The 25,116-nt window shown below is 48.2% G+C and overlaps 1 protein-coding gene across 12 annotated transcripts in view; it reads right to left on the bottom strand.

The window, feature by feature from the left end:
• The window catches only part of ncor1 (nuclear receptor corepressor 1), a 372,353-nt gene that overhangs the window by 114,540 nt on the left and 232,697 nt on the right, over window positions 1-25,116 (bottom strand). For all 12 annotated transcript variants that reach the window (XM_085964552.1, XM_085964550.1, XM_085964555.1 and 9 more), the window contains one exon: window positions 21,764-21,826. In XM_085964552.1, coding sequence (XP_085820678.1) covers window positions 21,764-21,826 — 63 coding nt within the window. The remainder of the gene's footprint in view (window positions 1-21,763; window positions 21,827-25,116) is intronic.

Below are 25,116 nucleotides of genomic sequence, written 5' to 3'. Positions count from 1 at the left end.
TCGTTGGGATGGTCTTCACCTGAACCGTGCTGGGACCAGTGTTCTGGCGAGTCATATAATTAGGGCGGTAGAGAGGGCTTTAAACTAAATAGTGGGGGCAAGGGATCAAATTTGGGAAGATGTGGTAAATCAAAGAGTAGAGACAAGGCAAGAGAGAAAGGTATTAATATGGGAAATGATAAACAGACCGTGACAGGAAGGGATAGAGAGTACAAATCTAAGAGTAAATCAACAGATAAGGCTAGAGGTTACAAAAATAATAAAAGGACAAAACTAAAGGCTCTGCATCTGAATGCACGTAGCATTCGAAACAAAACAGATGAACTGATAGCGCAAATACAGGAGACTTTGGTTTATCCGGAGGTTGTATGTCTGGAAACCTCGATCTACCGGCAGAAATCAGGAGCTGTTTTGTTAGTTTTTTTTTTCTTCTCGTGGCTTTTTTTCCCCAACAGTCAGGCTCTGGAAAGTCTCTCTGAAGCTGTTGCTAAGCTAGAGAGACGCTTCCAAGGTACGGGCCGACTGTTTGAAGCTGTTGCTAAGCAACAGTGTTTGTTGTCAGATATGGAGATGAAAACCTCCGTATGCTTCAACATTAACGCTTGTGTATGTCCGGCAGTTTTGATAGATCGGCAACAGCTTGGTCCCGTCGGTGCCGGATATAACAAAGTTTCCTGTAGAAATAAATAAGTACGATCTGATAGCCATTACAGAAACATGGCTGCAGGATGACATAGATTGGGACCTGAATATTGAAGGGTACATGACATTTAGGAAGGACAGGAAGCTAGGAAAAGGTGGAGAGGTGGCTCTGTTAATTAATGATGGTATTAGCACGAGAGAGAGGAGAGGGATGACTTAAGTTCAGGAAACCAGGATGTAGAAGCAGTTTGGGTAGAGATGAGAAATGGTAAAGGCAAGAAGTCACTTGTGGGAGTGGTGTACAGGCCCCCTAACAGTAACCACATGGTAGGATGGAGTATAAAGGAAGAAATAATGGGAGCTTGTCAGAAAGGTATGGCAATAATCATGGGGGATTTTAACCTACATATAGACTGGAAAAATCAGATGGGCAAAGGTAGCCTAGATAAGGAGTTCATAGAATGTTTTCAGGATAGTTTCTTAGAACAGCACCTTCTGGAGCCAACCAGAGAGCAGGCTATATTAGACCTGGTATTGTGCAATGAGATAGGATTAATTAATGACCTCAAAGTGAAGGCGCCCCTAGGTAGCAGCGATCATATGATTGAATTTTACATTCAGTTTGAGGGAGAGAAGAGTGGGTCCAAGACTAGTATTTTAAACTTAAATAAGGGCAATTATGAGGGCATGAAAGCAGAGCTAGCTAAAGTGAACTGGTAAATTAGGTTATGGGATAGGTCAATATGGGATAGGTCAATAGAGTTGCAGCGGCAGACATTTAAGGGGTTATTTCAGAATACACAGAATATATACATTTCAACGAGAAAGAAAAATTCCAAGAGGAGGACCCACCATCCGTGGTTAACTAAAAAAGTTAAAGACAGTATCAAACTTAAAGAAAAAGCATATAATTGCGCAAAGATGGATGGCAGGTCAGAAGATTGGACAGAATATAAAAAACAGCAAAGAATGACTAAAAGATTAATAAGAGAAAAATTAGAGTACAAGAGAAAGCTAGCTAGAAATATAAAAAGATAGTAAAAGTTTCTATAGATACTTAAAAAAGAAAAGAGTTAACAAAGTGAGCATTGGTCCTATAGAAAGTGAGTCTGGGGAATTAATAATGGAAAATAAGGAGATGGCAGTTGAATTGAACAGGTATTTTGCATCGGTCTTCACTATAGAGGATACAGGTAACATCCCAGAAATAGCTGTAAATCAGGAAATGGAAGGGAGGGAGGAACTCAAGAAAATTACAATCACCAGGGAAGTGGTACTGAGCAAATTGTTGGAGCTGCGGGCTGACAAGTCCCCGGGACCTGATGGACTTCATCCTAGGGTCTTAAAAGAAGTGGCTAGTGAGATAGTTGATGCCTTGGTTTTAAATTTCCAAAATTCTCTAGATTCAGGGAAGGTTCCATTAGATTGGAAAATAGCGAATGTAACTCCTTATTCAAAAAGGGACGAAGACAGAAAGCAGGAAACTACAGGCCAGTTAGCTTAACATCTGTCATAGGGAAGATGTTAGAAGCTATTATTAAAGACTATATTATTGCAGGGCACTTAGAAAAGTTCAAGGTAATCAGGCAGAGTCAACGTGGTTTTGTGAAAGGGAAATCATGTTTAACCAATTTATTGGAGTTCTTTGAGGAAGTAACATGTACTGTGGATAAAGGGGAACCGGTGGATGTACTGTACTTAGATTTCCAGAAGGCATTTGATAAGGTGCCACATCAAAGGTTATTGCGGAAAATAAAAGCTCATGGTGTAGGGGATAACATATTGGCATGGATAGAAGATTGGCTGGCTAACAAGAAACAGAGAGTAGGCATAAATGGGTCATTTTCTGATTTGGCAAGATGTAACGAGTGATTTGCCACGGGGATCAGTGCTGGGGCCTCAACTTTTTACAATTTATATAAATGACTTGGATGAAGGGACCGAAGGTATGGTTGCTAAATTTGCTGATGACACAAAGATAGGTAGGAAAGTAAATTGTGAAGAGGACATAAGGAGGCTACAAAGGGATATAGATAGGTTAAGTGAGTGGGCAAAGATCTGTCAAATGGAGTATAATGTGGGAAAATGTGAAATTGTCCATTTTGGCAGGAAGAATAAAAAAGCATATTATCTAAACGGTGAGATATTGCAGAGCTCTGAGATGCAGAGGGATCTGGGTGTCCTATTGCATGAATCGCAAAAGGTTAGTATGCAGGTACAGCAAGTAATTAGGAAAGCTAATAGAATGTTATTGTTTATTGCGAGGGGAATTGAATACAAAAGTAGGGAGGTTATGCTTCAATTATACAGGGCATTGGTGAGACCACATCTGGAGTACTGTGTACGGTATTGGTCTCCTTACTTAAGGAAGGATGTAAATGTGTTGGAAGCAGTTCAAAGAAGGTTTACTAGACTAATACCTGGAATGGGCGGGTTGTCTTATGAGGAAAGGTTGGACAGGCTAGGCTTGTATCTGCTGGAGTTTATAAGAGTAAGAGGTGGCTTGATTGAAACATATAAGATCCTGAGGGATCTTGATAGGGTGGATGTGGAGAGGATGTTTCCTCTTGTGGGAGAATCTAGAATTAGGGGTCACTGTTTAAAAATAAGGGATCGCCCATTTTGTGGTGTATATGCCTTTAAGAGCCCCAGGTGTGCGTAATGCCGGTAATTGCCACTTGGGCTATATAAGCCTGTGTATTGTGTATATCCTTTAGAAACCCCCCCCAGACTTGCTTAGTAAATACCTATGAACCAACTCCTGTCTTCAGTGTCTTTATCTACACACGGACACTACAGTGGCGACGAAGTGGAAACGGACTTACCTGCAATTCGGCAGCACCTCAAGGACATCGATTCCTCCAGCGTCCAGAAGACTCAAGGAAGGAAGAGAAACTGCGATTTCACCAGCTGGCCAAGCTGGTGGCAGGTACTGCGCTAATCCTTCCTGGGCGTCAGGCTGGAGCTCCAGCGGCGGGCTCTACAGCTGAGACAGGCAGCGAAATCGGAGGCAAGCAATAACGGACTGGGAGGGTGCACTCGAGAGACGGCCGGCGCGGCAAGCAGGTCAGCGTTTAGACCTCCGTCGAGAACGAGTCTCCAACAGTGAATAAACGGAAACCACAGTAAAACAGCATTGTTATCGGTAGCAGCGGCGGGAAAGCGCGGGAAGCGCCATATCGTTGCTACAGAGAAAAGAGAGAGCGCGGGAAGCGCCATATCTTTTCTGAAATGCCTAAATCTGGTAATATTGAGGCTTTTGATGGCGAAATAGAAGATTGGACCACATACGTGGAAAGAGTAGAGGTTTATTGCACTGCAAATGGAATAACAGATGAAAAAAAAGCTTCAGTACTTCTGAACTTAATGGGCGCGAAGACATACGGGCTGTTACGAAATTTAATCACTCCAGCCAAACCAAAGGACAAGACTTTTAAAGAAATTGTTGATACCCTGCAGGAGCATTTAAACCCAACACCGCTGCTGATAGCGGAACGATTCAAGTTTTTCAAGAGAAATCAACACAAGAATGAAAGTAACGCTGATTACCTAACCGAATTAAGAAAGCTATCAAAGTACTGCCAATTCGGAGCAGGACTATCGGATTATCTTCGAGACAAATTTGTTTGCGGTCTCTTAAGTGAAGGAACACAAAAAAGACTGCTTTCTGAAAAAGATTTAACATTGGACAAAGCTTTCAGTATGGCTGTATCATACGAAGCAGCAGCAAAAAGAGCTGCAGAGATACAACAAGAGACACAGGACTTCGGCACCCATGAAATGACACAGGAGTTCGGAAGATGTTGTCGCTGCGGCAGATCCACCCATAACCAGAGGGACTGCTGGTTCAAGAGCAAAGCATGCAGGCAATGTGGTAAGATTGGACACATTGCACGGGTATGCCAATCTGGACAAAATAAATCCACTGACAGAAAACAAAAAATCAATAAAGAAAAGTACAGGAAGGTACAAATGATGACGGACAATAGCTCCGAAGACCAGAATAGCGATAGCGACTCCGGAAACAAGAGACTAAGCTGTCTCAAATTACATAATGTACTTGCCAAAGAGGATTACCAAACCATTTGGGTTACCTTCACAATAGCAGGGTCCCCAGTTAAAATGGAGCTAGATACAGGATCAGCTCTAACCGTAATAAATCGACGAGATTACGAGAGGCTATTTTCGCATATACCTCTAAAAGACACATCCATTATCTTAAAAACATATACGGGGCAGAAAGTCTACCCCAAAGGAAAAATAAGGGTGCCTGTGGTATACAACGGCGAAGAAATACAAAAGTTGTATTTATACATTCTACAAGATGGTGGTCCACCGTTGTTGGGACGTGAATGGATAAGGAAGATACGTTTAGACTGGCACTCCATTCAGGCACTGACGGTGACCAGTAAGGAAAAAAACAATGATGACATCATACCTGAACGATTAAAAGACATCTTGGCCAACGCCAAAGAAGTGTTTCAAGAGAAACTAGGAACCTTGAAAGGCATCACCGCCTCAATAAAAGTGGAAGATACAGCAATTCCAAAATTTTTTTAAGGCAAGACCGGTGCCATACGCAATACGTCCGGCAGTCGAGGCAGAGCTGAAGAATTTGGAAAAGGCAGGCGTATTATCCAAAATAGATTGGAGCGAATGGGCAACACCCATCGTTCCAGTCATGAAAAAAACATTGAAAAATAACTCTGAGGAACAGAAAAAAATTCGCATCTGTGGGGACTTTAAGGTGACTGTAAACCCGGTCCTTCACACGGTACAGTATCCTCTTCCGAGGATAGAAGATATTTTCGCCTCACTATCCGGAGGGAAACGTTTCACAAAAATTGACTTGGCACAGGCATATCTACAGATGGAGGTTGAGGAGACCTCTAAAAAGTATCTCACAATAAACACACACAAAGGCCTGTACCAGTACAATCGACTGGTTTTTGGAATAGCATCAGCTCCAGCTATCTGGCAAAGAGCTATGGAGCAAGTCCTGCAAGGGATTCCGGGGACTCAATGCTACCTAGACGACATCCTTATAACAGGAGAAAACGACAACGAGCACCTTGCCAATTTGGAGCAGGTGCTCACTAGGCTGAAAGAACGGGGCCTACGAGCAAATCGCCCCAAGTGCAAATTTTTCCAAAATCAGATATCATATTGTGGCCACATAATTAATAAGGAAGGGTTGCATAAGTCACCTGAAAAAATTGAAGCAGTTATAAAAGCCCCAGCACCTGAAAATGTTTCACAATTAAGGTCATTCCTGGGATTAATAAATTACTATCATAAATTTTTACCGAACTTATCAACTATTCTACACCCTCTTAATGATCTTCTACAGACAGGAGTGATTTGGAAATGGAACGAAGACTGTAAACGTGCCTTCCATAAATGTAAAGACTTAATCACATCCGAGAAAATTTTGGCTCATTACAACCCATCACTACCAATCAGACTGGCGTGCGATGCATCCCCTTACGGCATAGGAGCGGTATTGTCCCATAGATTCCCTGATGGCTCGGAACGGCCGATAGCTTTTGCGTCACACTCATTGAACTCAGCTGAGCGTAACTATGCCCAGATAGACAGGGAAGCACTCAGCCTGGTATGGGGAGTGAAGAAATTCAACCATTACCTACACGGACAAAAATTTACCTTGCTGACTGACCATCAACCCCTCATCTCCATATTCAACCCTAAAAAAGGTGTCCCCATTATGACGGCACAAAGACTACAGAGGTGGTCCCTTTTTCTAGGGGCACACCAATACAACATTGAATACAAAGGGTCAAAACAGCATGGGAATGCTGACGGTTTATCACGCCTACCGTTGCCAACGATAGAAGAGGCACCTACAGTAGAACCAGTAGAGATATTCCACTCTACCATAGTGGAATGTCTACCGGTGACAAATTCTGCCATTGAAAGGGAGACAAGAAATGACCCTACTCTCTCACGGGTCTACGATTTAACAGTGAAGGGATGGCCAGCACATGGCGAACCACTGTTGCCAGCATTCTCGCAAAGAAGAGAACAGCTGTCAGTGTGCCAAGGAACCTTGATGTGTGGATCCAGAGTGGTGATTCCACCCAAACTCCAGGATAAAGTGCTAAAGGAGCTTCACGAGGGGCATCTGGGTGGAGTGAAAATGAAGAACCTAGCTAGGGCGTTTGTATGGTGGCCAGGTATCGATGGAGACATCGAAGACATGACCAAGAGCTGCCTAGGATGCCAGAAGGTCCAAAATGCTCCGCCACAGGCCCCTCTACATCCATGGGAGTGGCCCTCATCTCCCTGGCAAAGGGTGCACATCGACTTTGCTGGTCCATTTATGGACTCAATGTTCTTAATCGCAGTTGATGCACACTCCAAGTGGCCGGAGGTAATAAAGATGTCCTCCACCACCACGGAAAAGACCATCACAGTATTAAGGACCATATTTGCCAGGAATGGGCTGCCGGAGCAGATATGTTCTGATAATGGACCGCAATTTGTGTCCGAAGAATTCAGAAAGTTCTTAAAGAACAATGGGGTAAAGCACTACACGTCCGCCCCATACCATCCCGCCACCAATGGATTGGCTGAAAGGTTTGTCCAGACCTTCAAGAAGGCCATCAAGGCCATGGGTAATGAAGACATAAAACTTCAGCACAAGGTGGATAACTTCTTGTTTGCATACAGGAATGCAACGCATATGGTTACTAACCAAACTCCCGCCATGATGTTCTACAATAGAAACCTAAGATGCCAGCTGGATTTGGTCAAGCCCAACATCCGAAGGGACGTGGAGAACCGGCAGTTTCAGGGCATGAATGAAAGGCCAACTAGGGCCTTCCAGATAGGCCAACCGGTTTTGGCCCGGGACTACCGTACCGAGAAATGGCAGCCTGGAACTATCTGCACACGATTAGGACCACTGATGTATACCGTGGACATCGGAGACAGCATAATAAGGCGCCATGCTGACCAAATCATCAAGTCATCCGAAAAGGGACAACCTACACCACCACTCTATACATCTAACGATGAAGTAGAGATACCCATATCTACCTCCGATCCGGTGATACTGGAGCCCGATGAACCCGACACTGGCCTTCAAGCCGAATCAGCCTTGCCAGAAGAACCTACTACACCACCAGAAACTACTACACCCCCGAGGCATTATCCGGACCGAGTCAGGAAGCCTCCTGAGAGACTAACTTATAATTAATTAATACAGCAATGTATATTATTTTGCATATAACATGTAATTAATAATTACTTAAAATATGATGTACTAGTTAGCTAGAAGGGGAGGAATTGTGGTGTATATGCCTTTAAGAGCCCCAGGTGTGCGTAATGCCGGTAATTGCCACTTGGGCTATATAAGCCTGTGTATTGTGTATATCCTTTAGAAACCCCCCCAGACTTGCTTAGTAAATACCGATGAACCAACTCCTGTCTTCAGTGTCTTTATCTACACACGGACACTACACATTTAAGACAGAGATGAGGAGAATTTTTTTTTCTCACAGAGAGTCGTGAGTCTTCGGAACTCTTCCTTGAATACTTTTATGGCAGAGGTAGATAGATTCTTGCTAAGCAAGGGGGGTGAAAGGTTATCGGGATAGGCGGGGATGTGGAGTAATCAGATCAGCCATGATCTTACTGAATGGCGGAGCAGGCTCGAGGGGCCGAGTGGCCTACTGCCCTAATTCGTATATTCTAATGTTCAAGCACAGGGATGATGGGTGAACGGGACTTGATGCGAGTTAGGATACGGGCAGCAGAGTTTTGGATGAGCTGAAGTTTACGTAGGGTGGAGACGGGAGGCCGGCCAGGGGAGCATTGGAATAGTCAAGTCTAGAAATAACAAAGGCATGGATGAGGGTTTCAGCAGCAGATGAGCTAAGGCAGGGGCGGAGTAGAGCGATGTTATAGAGAACACCCCGTTCACAGACCTTCCCTTTTGTTCTTTCCTCCCCTCCCCTTTCTCTCCCTCTGCACTTGCATTAAACTTGTTATCTCTCTTTATCTTTTCCAGTTCTGACGCAAGGTCATTGACCTGAAACATTAACTCTGTTTCTCTTTCCATCGGTGCTGCCTGACCTGCTGAGTATTTCCAGCATTTTCTGTTTTTACAACTTCTAATCATTTTTACACAACCTCAATATTATGCTGTAAACCTCTCAACAAAGGCAAGTTTAAAATGACAGTTTACTGATTATATAATGACTGAACTTGATGAGCAACCCAGCTAACATACCACAAACACACAAAAGCAAGATTATTTTGTTTTAGGCAATACATATATGGAGCCCCTCGAGGGCCACGCATATTTTCCTTCTCCCCTTCAGGGCAGCAGCAACCTCCTCGCCCCTCATCCTCGCCTCCTCACCACCCCCCACCTGCCTCCTCGCTCCTCCGCCCCACAGCCATTGTTAATTGTATTCAAATGGTGTACAGCAATTGGGTGTTAATTGTGGTGGGAACTAATTGGGGACGCTCTTGCTCTCACATATATGGAGTAGGATGGCGAAGGGTTGTGACCTTATCTTTGGGGGGGGGGGGGGGTGCACAGTATGTAACGTGTATATGTCTATAAATAAAGGCCTGTAAGCGATTAAAGACTAGGCTCTAGTCTCCTATTTGTTACCAACTGGCTATCCGACTTTTTACACCCGTGTCCTCACATATCTCTTCCTCCTCAACCCCACAGTTGCAGCTGCCTCCAGCAATCTCCTGAGCTGCTTCTCCCCCAAGGCCCACAGCAAATCCCCCTCTCCCCAGGATGGAAAGTGCCTCCTTACCCCGGCGACAACACAGCATAAGAACCTCCCACGCCCTTCCTCCAAGGTCTACAGCAGCCTCTTTCCCGCCCCCGCCCCCAGGTCACAGCAGCCTCCTGCCCCCTCCCAGCTCACAGCAGCCTCCTGCCCCCCTCCCCCCAGCTCACAGCAGCCTCCTGCCCGCCCCCCCCAGTTCACAGCAGCCTCCTGCCCCCCTCCCCCCAGCTCACAGCAGCCTCCTGCCCCCTCCCCCAGTTCACAGCAGCCTCCTGCCCCCCTCCCCCCAGGTCACAGCAGCCCCCTGCCCCCTCCCCCAGTTCACAGCAGCCTCAGCCTCCTACCGCTTCCCCCCCCAGTTCACAGCAACCTCCTGCCCCCCTCCCCCCAGCCTCCTGCCCCCCTCCCCCCAGCTCACAGCAGCCTCCTGCACCCCCCCCCCACTCAAAGCAGCCTCCTGCCCCCTCCCCCAGTTCACAGCAGCCTCCTGGCCCCTCCCCCAGCTCTCAGCAGCCTCCTGCCCCCCTCCCCCCAGCTCACAGCAGCCTCCTGCCCCCCTCCCCCCAGCTCACACCCCCTCCCCCTAGCTCACAGCAGCCTTCTGCCCCCCTCCCCCAGTTCACAGCAGCCTCCTGGCCCCTCCCCCAGCTCTCAGCAGCCTCCTGCCCCCCTTCCCCCAGCTCACAGCAGCCTCCTGCCCCCCTCCCCCCAGCTCACAGCAGCCTCCTGCCCCCCTCCCCCCAGCAGGCTCCTGCCCCCCTCCCCCCAGCAGCCTCCTGCCCCCCCCCCCGGCAGCCTCCGCACACCCTCCCCCCGCACCCCCCCCCCGGCAGCCTCCGCACCCCCCTCCCCCGCACCCCCCCCTCCTGCCCCCCTCCCCCCAGCTCACAACAGCCTCCTGCCCGCCCCCCCAGTTCACAGCAGCCTCCTGCCCCCCTCCCCCCAGCAGCCTCCTGCCCCCTCCCCCAGTTCACAGCAGCCTCCTGCCCCCCTCCCCCCAGCTCACAGCAGCCTCCTGCCCCCTCCCCCAGTTCACAGCAGCCTCCTGCCCCCCTCCCCCCAGGTCACAGCAGCCGCCTGCCCCCTCCCCCAGTTCATAGCAGCCTCAGCCTCCTACCGCTCCCCCCCCCAGTTCACAGCAACCTCCTGCCCCCCTCCCCCCAGCTCACAGCAGCCTCCTGCCCCCCTCCGCCCCAGCTCACAGCAGCCTCCTGCCCCCCCCCGCCACTCACAGCAGCCTCCTGCCCCCTCCCCCAGTTCACAGCAGCCTCCTGGCCCCTCCCCCAGCTCTCAGCAGCCTCCTGCCCCCCTCCCCCCAGCTCACAGCAGCCTCCTGCCCCCCTCCCCCTAGCTCACAGCAGCCTTCTGCCCCCCTCCCCCAGTTCACAGCAGCCTCCTGGCCCCTCCCCCAGCTCTCAGCAGCCTCCTGCCCCCCTTCCCCCAGCTCACAGCAGCCTCCTGCCCCCCTCCCCCCAGCTCACAGCAGCCTCCTGCCCCCCTCCCCCCAGCAGGCTCCTGCCCCCCTCCCCCCAGCAGGCTCCTGCCCCCTCCCCCCAGCAGCCTCCTGCCCCCCCCCCCCCGCACCCCCCAAGGTCACAGCAGCCTCCTCTACCTGCAGTGCACCACACATTCACAAGATTTACTGTTTGTACAAGTTCAGTAATATTACAGCAACAAGAAGAACTGGAAACTGTACTGGAGAAAAATCAATAATGAAAGTCAATGCATGCCACGACTCGCAGTATTTAGAAGGTTAATGGGAAAAGATCATCTGCACAACTAAACATGGAGAAAGTGAGCTGTGCAGTGCTGAGCTTTACCTCTGTGCAGACAGGGCCGCTCTTCAGAGCTACGTGTGACATAACCAGACAGTGTGCAAACTGGAGAACAAATCTAAACCAAATTTCAAAACCGTTCAAACTTTGTCTGCATTTACAAACAGGAGCTGAACTGATGAATTCTGTCCCAACTCTGCCACCATATATGGCACAAAAACTGAAAACAGAGCTTCAACAATTCAGAGAAAGATAATGAGGGGCCAAACCACCAGTGAACTCCAGAACTAAATCCGAGGTTGCAAAACAACAGGGTGACTGCCAGCACGCCCCTTCCTGCTCAACGCCAGGCACATTGCCAGAGGTTTTCAGCAGACCTGACCTGCAACGAAGCTCCAGTTATTCAGTCAAAAAACATGATTTATTTTAAAAATTGCACTCAGCATTTGGAACATGAATGTTTTTTGAAGCATATAAGTGAGGTACAATGGAGTAATCTTCAGAAATGGGATGTGATCCTAAGACCATTTCTTCACCAACTATTAAACCCTACAGATTCAAAACTTGCTCCCAGATCCTGCACCCTGAATCCTCTGCATATGTTGCTATCCAGACCTTTGAAAGAACAAGCCCCTGCCTCCAGCTCTGATCCATCCCGCATGGATTGAGGCTAAAGTTGCCCTCCTCCAATTTCAGATCCACTCATTACCACAGATCTCTCAATATATTCATCACGTCCCTGACTACTGCACTCAATACTTCACAAAACCCACCCTCTCTACCACACCAATAACCATCACCGCTCTCCAGTAACAGTGTGTCAATCTATAACATCACTCCACATCACCCATCAGCTGATGTGGAGTGACGGTATAGAGTGACGCACTGCAACAATAAACGGTTTCTCATCTCTGCTGGCAGCAACAACCAGAAACTCGACCAACTTTTGAACGTCAGCCAATCTCCCTCTTCTTTACTTTCTTCTGACCCTCTCTCTCCCAACCTCACTCCTTACCAGCTTGCACCACCCCCTCTGACCTTCTACTTTCTGACCTTGAACTTCTGTCCTCTGCAAAAGCCTCAATTTCATCCAACTAAGCTCCCAGCTCAACAAAATCAGATCATAATGTACAGAGCTTCTTCTGCCCCCACTGCTTTGGCCAGGAGGCTCCTGTGAATTTTATCATCTCTCCCATCTTTTACGTCTACTTGACCGTGCAGACAGGGCCTCGGTTCAACATCTCATCCAAAAGACGGCACCTCCGATAGTGCAGCACTCCCTCAGTACTGCACTGAAGTGTCAGCCTAGATTAAATATTTAAAATCTGATAATCAGTCTTTCCATTATTTCTACAACACTGCATAGCTGGCAACCTGAGGCAACTCACAGTGAGAATTATGTCAATTATGGCAACAAGCAAGAAAAGCCCCTCTCAACAGCGTTCAGCTGTTTGTCCATGCACCTTTCACAACATAAAAAGCAGGTGTTTTTAAACGTATGAGTTATAGGCGCAGGGCAAGGCTAGAATACTCAATGAGTACTTTGTACTAAGGAAGTGGATGCTGACAAAATATCAGTAGCAGTGGAAAAGGTAGAAGCAATGGAAGGGGTGAAAATTGATAGTCAGGATGTACTAGAAAGGCTGGGTATGCTTAAGAGTGGTTAAGTTGCCTGGTCGAGATGGTATGCATCCCAGATTGCTAAGGGAATTGGGGGAGGGCTTTCCAATCTTCCCTAGGTGTGGGGGAGGTGCCCGAGGATTGGAAAGTGGCAAATATGACACCATTGTTCAAGAAAAGGTTTAAGGACAATCCTAGTAACTACAGGCCAGTCAGTTTAACATCAGTGGTGGGTAAAGCTTTAGAAACAATAATCAAGGAAACAATTAACGGGCACTTGGAGAGGTTTAAAACTAATTAAGGAGAGCCAACACGGATTTGTAACAGGCAGATCATTTTTGACTAATCTAATTGAATTTTTTGATGAAGTAACAGGGAGGATCGATGAAGGGATGTTGTCTGCATGGATTTTAGGAAGGCGTTTGACAAAGTACCACATAGAAGGCTGGTTAACAAAATTGAGACTCATGGAATAGGTGGGTCAGTGACAGCTTGGATAAGGAATTGTCTTAAGGACAGAAAACAGCAATTGTGGTAAATGGCTATTTTTCAGACTGGAGGATGGTAGACAGTGGTGTTCCCCAAGGGTCAGTGCTGAAGCCACTGTTTTTTTTGATATATGACCTGGATATTGGAATAAAAAGTAGAATTTCTAAATTTGCCGATGACACCAAACTTGGGGGTATGGCAAACAGTGAGGATGATATCAATCAACTACAACAGGACATAGAAAGGCTATCAGAATGGGCAGACAAGTGGCAGATGGAATTTAATACAGAGAAGTGTGAGGTGATGCATTTTGGCAGAAGGAACAGGGAGAGGCAATATACACTTAATGGCATAGTTTTGAAGAGCGTGCAGGGACAGAGGTGCATAGGTCCCTGAAGGTGGCGGGACATATTGAGAGTGTGGTTAGCAATGCATATGGTTTCATAAATAGAGGTATTGAGTACAAAAGTAGAGAAGTTATGCTGAATCTTTATAAAGCACTGGTTAGGCCACAACTGGAGTATTGTGCCCAGTTCTGGTCACCACAGTTTAGGAAGGACGTGAAGGCCCTTGGAGAGGGTGCAGAGGAGATTTACCAGAATGGTTCCGGGGGTGGGAGCTCTTAGCTACAAGGACAGGTTGGAGAAGCTGGATCTGTTTTCATTGGAGCAAAGGAGGTTGACGGGTGATTTGATGGAGGTGTGCAAGATTATGACGGGTATGGATAGGCTAGGCGGGGAAAGGCTGTTCCCACAAGTTGATAGTACAAGGACTAGGGGACACAGATTGAAGGTTTTGGGCAAGAGATACAGGGGGGGTGTGAGGAAAAACTTTTTAACGCAGCGAGTGGTGAGGGCCTGTAACTCGCTGCCGGCGGATGTGGTGGAAGCGGAGACACTCAATGTTTTCAAGGGGAAACTGGATAGGCACTTGAGGAAAATAAACTTGCAGTGCTACTGGGATAGAGCGGGGGAATGGAACTGACTGGATTGCTCTGCAGAGAGCCGGCGCGGGCTCAACGGGCCAAACAGAAACATAGAAGATAGGAACAGGAGTAGGTCATTCGGCTCCTCGAGCCTGCTCCGCCATTTAATGAGATCATGGCTGATCATCTAAATTCAGTACCCTGTCCCTGCTTTCTCCCCATATCTCAGCTTTGTGTCGTCTGCAAATTTGGAGATATTACATCTAGTTCCCTCGTCTAGATCATTAATATATATTGTGAATAGCAGGGGTCCTAGCACCGATCCCTGCGGTACCCCACTAGTCACTGCCTGCCACTCGGAGAAAGACCCGTTTATTCCAACTCTTTGCTTCCTGTCTGCCAACCAGTTCTCTATTCAAGTCAGTACCTTACCCCCAATCCCATGTACTTTAACTTTACATGCTAATCTCTTATGCGGGACCGTATCGAAAGCCTTCTCAAAGTCCAAATACACCACATCCACTGGTTCTCCCTTATCTATTCTAGCAGTTATAACCTCAAAAAATTCCAGATGATTAGTCAAGCACGATTTACCTTTTGTAAATCCATGTTGACTTTGTCCGATCCTGTCACTGTTTTCCAAGTGCTCTGCTATTACATCTTTTATAATGGACTCTAGCATTTTCCCCACTACCGATGTCAGGCTTACCGGTCTATAATTCCCTGTTTTCTCTCTGCCACCTTTTTTGAATAGCGGAGTTACATTAGCTACCCTCCAATCCATGGGAATTGTTCCAGAGTCTATATAATTTTGGAAGGTGACTAGCAAAGCATCTACTATTTCTAGGGCCACTTCCTTAAGTACCCTAGGATGCAGATTATCAGGCCCTGGGGAGTTATCGGCCTTCAATCCCATCAATTTTCCGAACACCATTTCCCTACAAATACTGATTTCATTTAGTTCCTCCCTCTCATTAGACCCTATGTTCCCCAACATCTCTGGGAGGTTATTTGTGTCCTCCTTTGCGAAGACAGAACCAAAGTATGTATTTAACTGGTCTGCCATTTCTTTGTTCCCCATTATAAATTCCCCTGATTCTGACTGCAAGGGACCTACGCTTGACTTCACCAATCTTTTTCTCTTCACATATCTATAGAAGCTTTTACAGTCAGTTTTTATGTTCCCTGCAAGCTTACTCTCATACTCTATTTCCCCCCTCTTAATTAATCCCTTGGTCCTCCTTTGCTGAATCCTAAACTGCTCCCAATCCTCAGGTTTGTCGCTTTTTCTAGAAAATTTATATGTCCTCTCCTTGGATCTTATGCTATCCCTAATTTCCCTTGTTAGCCACGGTTGAGTCACCTTTTTTGTTTTATTTTTAATGCCAAACAGGGATGAACAAATTCATCCATGCGATCTTTAAATGTTTGCCATTGCCTATCCGCCGTCAACCCTTTAAGTAACGTTCCCCAATCCATCCTAGCCAACTCGCGCCTCATACCATCGTAGTTTCCTTTATTTAAATTCAGGACCCTAGTCTCCGAGTCAAATACTTCACTCTCCATCTTAATGAAGAATTCTATCATATTATGATCGCTCCGCCCCAATGGGCCTCGCACAACAAGATTGCTAATTAATCCTTTCTCATTACATAATACCCAGTCTAAGATGGCCTGATCTCTAGTTGGTTCCTCGACATATTGGTCCAGGAAACCATCCCGTATACACACCAGGAATTCCCCCTCCACAGTATTGTTACTAATTTGGTTAGCCCAATCTATATGTAGATTAAAGTCACCCATAATAACTGCTGTGCCCTTATTGCACGCATCTCTAATTTCCCGTTTAATGCCATCCCCAACCTCAGCATTACTGTTTGGGGGTCTGTATGCAACTCCCACTAATGTTTTCTGCCCCTTGATATTTCTCAGCTCTACCCATCCAGATTCCACATCATCCTTCCTTACTATTGTGTTAATCTCCTCTTTAACCAGCAATGCTACCCCACCTCCACTTCCTTTTTGCTTGTCTTTCCTGAATATTGAATACCCCTGAATGTTGATTTCCCAGCCTTGGTCACCCTGGAGCCATGTCTCCGTAATCCCAATTACATCATATCTGTTTACATCTATTTGCGCAGCGAATTCATCCACCTTATTACGAATGCACCTCGCATTAAGACACAAAGGCCTAGAAATTCAGTATAGCCACGTTTGGGGCGCTACAGCCGGGCGTTCGCTAAATTTAGCGCCCGGCGCAACTTAGCGCCACCTTCGCCGATATTCAGTTGCATCGCCCCAAGAGGTTGCTGCTGCGCTAAAGCAGGCGATGCACGACTATCATAAGGCGCTAAACCAGCGAGCCGGGGTGCTACCACCGAGGGCGGGCGTAGCGCAGGTGCGGCGAGTTGCTGATTGAAGACAGACACGCTGGCGCCGGTCAGCTCTTAAAGGGGGAGGGTGGATTTGTTTGGCTGCCACGCCCTGCGCACAGCAGCCCTGAATCAAGGCCTGAACATAGCTACTTCAACAGCTCAACGCCCACGACTATGGAGAAGGCTAGGGAGCGAGCGCAGCGCTTCAGCGAGGGTGCCCTGAAGCTACTGGTTGGCGCAGTGGAGTGCAGGCGACTTGTCCTCTTCCCTGATAGTGGCAGGAGGCCGCTGCCCAGCGAGTATAGAAAAGCCTGGAGGGAGGTGGCAAACAGGGTGACCACCAACAGCATGGTTGGCAGGTCTCCTGTGCAATGCAGAAAAAAGTTTAATGGCCTCACTTGGGTTGTCAGGGTGAGTACCCTTTCCAGTATCCTCCTCATCCCTGCATGTGCACCTCACTTTATGGCCAAAGGGACCTGAAAGCCCCAATGCCCAGCCCTCATCCAGCAGCTATGGCACTGTCATGAAAATCACTTGCACATTCAGCACTTTACACACTGTCAGGACTATTCCACCATGGGAGGCAGTGCAGGCAAGATCAGGGCTTGATACCGTCAGGCCGATTCCACCATGGGAGGCGGTGCAGGCACGATCAGGGCTTGACACTGTCGGGGCTATTCCACCATGGGAGGCAGTGCAGGCAAGATCAGGGCTTGACACTACTTGGAGGCCGTCCTTTCTCTTGCAGGGCAAGCTGGCCCACAACCGCAGGCAGCAGCGACGGACCGGGGGAGGCCGTCCTGACCTCAAACAGCTCAGCGACCTGGAGCAGCGTGTGGAGCGCATTATGGCAGGCCGTCTGATTGGCCCCGTTACCAGTGGAGATGCCAACCCTGTTCTGGGCAGCAATGGTAAGGTCATCACCTTTTTGACCTCTCTCTTTCCACTTGTGCTTCACACCAGCATCCTTTGCCACGATCGAACCAATGCAGTGCATGGCAGCACTCATGCCTCCCTCGCTGCCGCCCTGTCCTCACTCTAAAGCAACTCTTGTGCCTCCCTGCTTTCAGATGCTGAATCGCCAGGTGAGGAGGCGGGCCCTCAAGCTGGCACTGTGACTGATTCTGAAATCGAGGAGAAGGAAGAGGAAGCCGGCCCATCAGTGCCACCCTCAGCCGAGGCAGCCCATGGCCATGATGGGGACACGTCTTCCCTGGAGGGGAGCAGGCGGGGGAAGGGTCTGAGGAGAGTGAAGCTCCGGGGCCCAGCGGGCTGCAGCAACGCGGGAGGGGTGGGGAAGCTCGGCGGCCTTCTCCCCGGAGGGAGAGTCTGGCCTCGAGTCCTGCTACGGTGAGCGGAGGAGGTGCGGCTCCTTGCTGAAATGGGCGCCCAGGCTGAGCGCAGGCACACTGAGCTCATGGTTGCAGTGGCAAGGATGCCTGACTCCATAGAGTCACTGGCAAGGAGTGCTCAGGAATTCGGGGCAGCACAGGCCAGGAGTCTGCAAGAATTCAGTGCAGCACAGGCAAGGAGTCTGCAGGACTTTGCGGCAGCACAGGCTAGGAGTCAGCAGGACTTCGCTGCATCACAGGCGGCTTCCAGCCAAGTGCTCAGTCATGCCGTGCATTCACTGGCTGGTGTGATGCAGACACAGATCAGGGCCACACGGGCACTAACTGCTGCCACCCTCGCTGGATCGGCCAGGCATCGACGGGGCCCTCGCCGCGCCGCAGCAGCCCAGCAGTCTGTGCTTCAGCAGATTGCTGCGCATGCTGCAGTGCTGGCCCGTGCCAGTGTATCAGCCGACCAGGGAGTGCCTGTGCTCTGTCATGTTGGCAGCATTCCTGCAGCCAACACTGTCACTCCTCCACTGCAGCTGCCACCACCCGCAGGACTGCCACCGCCCAAGCAGAGTTGGAGCAGTCAGCAGCCGGGCCCTCCAAGCCCAGAGCTGGTCCAGGCCGTCCCCCAAGGGCATCTGCCGTCTCACCATCTGACCCTCAGCAGCCTTCCCCCAGCCTTGCTGCAGCCACTGGGGTCCCATTGAGGAGGAGCTGCAGGGCGGGAAGGGGCCACTCGCGGAAGCGAGGCAGATCACCCTCGCAGGGGAAAAAGTAGAAGGTGTGGCCAAATGTTTTCTTTATATATGAGGCCGAGAAGGTTTTTTTTAATATATGAAGGCCGAGACTGTTGGGTTTGTTTTTTATGAAGGCCCAGACTGTTGTGTTTGTTTTTTATCAAGGCCGAGGATCATGGTCCTTTTTGTTTAACTGTTTTTTTCATTTTCTGAAGGTTCTGAGAGCCAGTTATGTCTCTGACTGTTTTTTGGGGGGTTTATCTGAATTAGTTTGTCATGCAGGAAGGGCACAGGGTTTGCACAGTAAAAAAATTTCTTTAATCACATTGTCCATGTTTGCATTTTGAACTATTTGTTGCCTTGACCGGCTGAGGGCTTGCGGAGCGGCTCCATTCATCATCTTTCATTGGCACAAGCCATTCCCTGAGAGGGGGCCTAGAACCGAGTTGCAATAAGCCGCCGACGGACGGCCCTTGCACTTTGTGCCTCCCTCCAGTCTTGGTGCTCCTCCTCCTCCTCTGGTGGTCCTCTAATGTCTGCTGGCAGTGGCTGAGTCCTGAGGATAGCCAAGTTATGCAGCATGCAGCACACAACGAAATGGGAGACTCGCTCAGGCGAGTACTGCAGGGCTCCCCCGGAACGATCCAGACAACGGAATCGTTGCTTGAGCACGCCGATTGTGTGTTCAATGATGTTCCTGGTTGCTTGATGGCTGTCATTGTATCGCTCTTCAGCAGGGGTGCTGGGCGCATGGAGCGGGGTCATCAGCCAGGTGCACAAAGGATAGCCTTTGTCCCCGAGAAGCCATCCTCGTGGGTGAGCCTGGGCTTCTAAAATGTCTGCCACAGAAGTCTGGCGCAGGATGAAGGCATCGTGGCTGCTTCCTGGAAAGCGGGCATTGACAGCTAGTATGAGCTGCCTGTGCTGCGTGCAGTCAATGGCGCCCTAGACCATGGGGAAGCCTGCTATTATTGCAAATCCCATTGCGCGCTCTTGCTGTTTGTCCAGGGTCATGGGGAAGGAGATGTACTGACGTCTCCTTCTGAAAAGGGCATTGGTCACCTGGCGGATGCAGCAATGTACCGCAAACTGGGAGATGTTGGCAATGTCCCCAGTAGCGGATTGGAAGGAGCCGGTGGCATAGAAGTTGAGAGCCACCGTCATCTTCACTGCCACCGACAGAGACGTCCTGCTCCTCAACTGTGGCTGCAGATCTCTGCGAAGCAGGTGGCAGATCTCAGTGACCGCCTCCCTTCTGAATCGCAGCCTCCGAAAACACTGCTCCTCAGACATGTTCAGGTTTGAGAACTGCTGGCGGTATACCCTGGGTGGGTAAAGCCTCCTGTGCAGATGCCTGTTGGCCCTTCTCCGTCTGGCCATGACTGGCGCTCTCTCACGGCGTCTCTGAGCTCTTTGAATGCATTGCAGCCCCCATTATATGTGGCGCCTCAAGGCTATGGCACTGAAAGTTAAATCCAAATGCAAAGCTCTGGCCTGAAGCCAGAAGTACCTGTGCGGTGCGAGCGCTGAGTCAAACCAGAAAGCTCTCTCCCTTTGTCTCTCTCCAAATATCCGTCTCTCACACAGGAGTGGAACAAAATGGCTGCCACTTATAATGCAGGAGGAGTCCCCTTTAATTAGCGCCCCCCACACCGACTGGGAACCGTTCCCCCTCTACCAGTCGCTGGGGGCGCCAGGCGCACAGAAGGGCGGTGCCACTGAAGTTCCGGTTCGGGGCGCACCAAGGGCGTTGCACCATGAAATGACGTCAGGATCTGCGCGCGCAGCTGAGCGGGCGCTGCGGTTTTGCGCCGCCGCTAAATCTTGAGTGAAGTTCGCGAGATGTGCAGATCGTGCCGCGCCGCGCCCAGGCGCTAGCCGCTTAGCGCCCCACTTCTCCTTCTCCTAAGGCGCTAGCGGCTGGCACTAACAACTGAATTTCTAGGCCAAAGCCTTCAGGCTTGTTATTTTTTTTAACACTCTTAGACCTTTTCGAATTATTATTTGCTGTGGCCATGTTTGATTTACACCCTTGATTTCTCTGACCGCCACTTTTGCTTTTCTCCTTCCTGTCTTTTGCTTCTATCCTTGCTTCCGTTTCCTCTGTCTCCCGGCACAGGTTCCCAACCCCCTGCCATTTTAGTTTAAACCCTTCCCAACAGCAGTAGCAAACACTCCCCCTGGGACATCAGTCCCGGTCCCGCCCAGGTGCAAACCGTCCAGTTTGTACTGGTCCCACCTCCCCCAGAACCGGTTCCAATGTCCCAGGAATTTTTACCTGTATCGTTGGTACCTATACGCACCACGACAACTGGCTGTTCACCCTCCCCCTCCAGAATGCCCTGCAGCCTCCTTCTGTGCGGTTATGACTCTATGACTGAATTACACTTCATAAACTGTATGCAACAGTGAGGCTTCTAATAGAAGGATATGTTGATAAGGTGAGATGAAGTAGATAGAGTGGGAGGAGGCTCGTGAGGAGCATAAACAGCAGCATAGACCAATTGGGCCCAATGGCCTGTTTCTGTGCTGTACGTTCACAGAATCACAGAAACCCCACAGTGCAGATAGAGGCCATTTCGGCCCATCGAGCCTGCATCGACACATATCCCACCCGATCCCCGTAACCCCTACACCAACGCATATCCCACCCTATCCCTGTAACCCCACATATTTAATCTCCCTAACACTAAGGGTCAATTTATCATAGCCAATCAACCTAACCCGCACACCTTTGGACTGTGGGAGGAAACCGGAGCACCCGGAGAAAACCCACGCAAACACGGGGAGAATGTGCAAACTCCACACAGACAGTCGCCCGAGGCCGGATTCGAACCCGGGTCTATGTAATACTAATACTAATGGAACTCACAAAGCTTTTAAATTAATAGATTGCAAATTAATCATTTTATAAATGTATTTACAAATACAGCCAAGTGACTGGTTAGTCAACAGTCCTGGAAGAGAGCAACTCTCTATAGGAAAGGCATGGCGCAGTGAGGTACTGCTGAGGGATTGAAAGCAGCCAAGGTGCAGCCTTTGATTATCTGAACAAGGACACGGATGTTTTTTTTTGACACACTAACCTTTTTTGGCCACTTCCATTTCTTCCTCTGTCCAACGGGAAGTCTCCACAGGCTCAGTCACAGCTGAAAAGTACAAGCAACAATCTGTTCAGAGAGTGGAGGACCTCGGCCACCTACGCACCAGTACACTTATTGCAATCTATTCATCTGTTTACATTAGCCAGGCTGAAAGCCTTCCTTTAAAGCTGCTGGTGGTCCGTAAAGAACCGTCAACTCTACTTACTCCAAACTTGGACAAATCCTATTTCCTGCTGTCTGAAGAAAGTTAAATAAAAGCTTGGATTAGACACACGAGTGTCAGTTGAGCACTAAAGGCAGAATCCAGTTCACTGGCAGCATTTAACTGTACTGCCCTTAAAAGGTACAGGAGGCACCTGCTAATACCACTAATAGGGACCTTATCTTTTGTTGCAACGCGGCAATAAATCAAAGGTCACTGTGCTGCAGAACTCCATTAGCCCATTCCCTCTAAACACAATCCCTCATTCAGGTTATAGTCCAGCTACAATAGTCAGAACATTGAGAGATTTAATATCCTGGTACATCGACATACTGGAGCAACACTCCATTATACAAAACAGATTTTGCTGATGTTCATAACTTTTTTTCCCTTATGTCTATAAGCAAAACAGACACCAGGGTACAGGCAAGACAGGCACCAGGGTACAGGCAAGACAGGCACCAGGGTACAGGCAAACCAAGAACAAAGTGACAGTTGAAGATGGATGCTGAATTCACAATGGCTGACCAATACAGGTCGGGGCTGTTGCAGGGATGTTAGTCTGCTTAGTATATCAAGTTTCTGCACACAGGCAGAACATCAATCCCTCAGACTGAGTGTGCAAGCAAGACAGAGAATGCAAAAAAGAGTGCACATGACAAGAGAGCAATACAGAAAAAGAGGGAGTGAGAGGTGGTTAGTGAGAGTAATGCATATTAAAGATAGCAATTGAAAGAGAGAGACAGAGAAAAGTGGGAGAGAGAGAGACCAGGTTGGAAGAGAGGGAAGCGACCCAACAGCATCATACAGTTACTTGTCCAAATTGTGCAATGGAACAGGCAGCTGCTCGAGAGGGGAGGGAATGGAGGGAGGAGAGGAAAGGAGAAAGAGAGCAAGTGATATGGAGAGGGCGCAAGCAAGGATGGAGGGAGAGCGCAAAAGCAGGGAAGGAGGGAAGAGAGAGAGAGAGAGAGAAAGAAAACAGAGAAGGAAAGGAGAGGGAGGTGGAGAAGAGGGGATAGGTGAGGGGGAGAGAAAGGGAAAAGTGAAAGGGGAGAAGAGGAGGAGGGAGAAGAGGGGGCGGAAGGAGAGAGAGAAAAGGAAAAAAACGAGAATGAGAAGCTGGAAGAAGCACAACCCACTGCATTAGAAAAACTGGATAAGGATCTCTAAACCATGTAAGATTGAGCAAGGTACATAACCGAGACCTTCAACTCCAGTCACAGATATTTCCCATTTTCCTATTGATGAACTATTAAAAATTTAAATACATGAAACCATGCAGAAACAGAGCTCCAACAGCAGTGTGCTGACATCTCAACCGATGAGTATCAGCTGTTCCACACATGTGCAGTGTGCTTCATGACATCCAGAACCAGGAAAGGACATTTGATCGCACTGCATCCACAGCCCTCGTATGAATTTTCTTCTGTGGATTTCAGTCCCACCACAACCGGTTGATCCCTTACTTTCAGGAACACCAAGTTCCTTCCCTTCCCTTCCCTCTGGAAAAAAAATCTGTGCTGTTAATAACCCTGAATCCTGCTTCTCAACAATACTGACTAGTTCCTTTCAAAGATGCGAGCTGGTCCCCTTAATTACCTTTTCTGGGATATAACTGGCCTGTGATCACCCACTTTTGTTCTTTAATTGTATTTATGATTACTGGAATTACATTCATCATCCTTTAGTATTTCTCTGATATTTATGGAGTTCTGAAAAATATCAGGCAAGACATCACTAATACTTTCCTTAAATCCTTGAGGATCCCAGGAGGCACGTCAGGAGTGTCCAAGCTATTTAGACTTTGTGGGGCATTTAGGTGTGTAACATGGAGTCTCATGGGCCACACAAGTTTAAATCCATGCTCCCATTAATTTGCATATCTCTCAAGCTGCAAATACTAACCGGACAAATCAGTGAGCAAGAAATGCAAGTAAAAATAGAACCTGGGCCTTGCGGGTGGTTTGGCAGGAATCATAAGCCACGTGGCTGAATGGCCATCCCTGATGTATCCCATTTGGCCCATGTGCAAATATCCCATGTAGCTACTTAATCCTTCCAATTTCTTCATAACACACTCTCTATTAACTTGTGTGTGCACTCAGCCCGATTTACTGTGACTCCAGTTTACAGTCCTCCTTTGTGAAAACTGTTGTGAAGAATCCATTCAGTCTATCGGCCATATCCCGATCATCTTTAGTAGGTTTACCGGATTTATCCTTTGACCTTCATTAAACTGTCATCTTTTGTGTCTTTCTTAGGAAAAGAAATAGGCCATTCAGCCCGCCAACTTCTTCCACTATCTATTAGATCCTGGTTGATCTGTACCTGAACTCCATTTACCCGCCTTTGATCCATATCCCTTGATGCCCTTACCCAACAAAAATCTGTCAATCTCAGTCTTGAAAATTTCAATTGTCCTAGCAGCCACAGTCTTTTGGGCGGGAGAGTTCCAGATTTCCACTAACATTTGTGTGAAAAAGTTATTCCTGATTTCCCTCCTGAATTGCATATCTCTAATTTTAACATTATGCCCCCTTGTTCTGGGTTCCCCCACCAAAGGCAACAGTTTCCTTGCAGCTAATCTATCAAATCCCTTTATCATTTTAAACACCGCGATTAGATCACCCCTCAATCTTCTAAACTTGTGGGAGTACAAGCCACATTTATGCAACCTGTCCTCATAATTTAACCCTTTATGCCCGTTACCATTCTGGTGAATCCGTGCTGTACCCCTTCCAAGGCCAATGTATCTTTCCTGAGGTTCGATGCCCAAAACCGAACACAGTACTAAAGAAAGGGTCTGACCAGAGCTCTGTAGAACTGAGGCATAACTTATTCGCTTTTGAATTTCAACTCTCTTGAGATAAAGGGCAACATTCCTTTAGCCTTTGATTACTTTTTACACCTGTGCACAACCTTTTTGTGATTTGTGTACATGGACACCTAAATCCCTTCCTCCACAGCTCCTAGTCTCTCACCAGGATGAAAATATTCTGATTTGTCTTTATCAAGCCCAAAGTGGATGACCACACGCTTCTCCACATTGAATGTCATCTGCCACAGTTTTGTACACTCACTTAAGAATATAAGAACATAAGAAATAGGAGCAGGAGTAGGCCAATCGGCC

This window comes from Somniosus microcephalus, chromosome 22 (genome assembly GCF_052327205.1).
Source record: "Somniosus microcephalus isolate GS21.2 chromosome 22, FLI_Smic_1.0, whole genome shotgun sequence".
Taxonomy (NCBI): Eukaryota; Metazoa; Chordata; class Chondrichthyes; order Squaliformes; family Somniosidae; genus Somniosus; species Somniosus microcephalus.
Note: the sequence above shows the minus strand (reverse complement) of the source record. Positions and strands in the feature narration are given on the sequence as shown.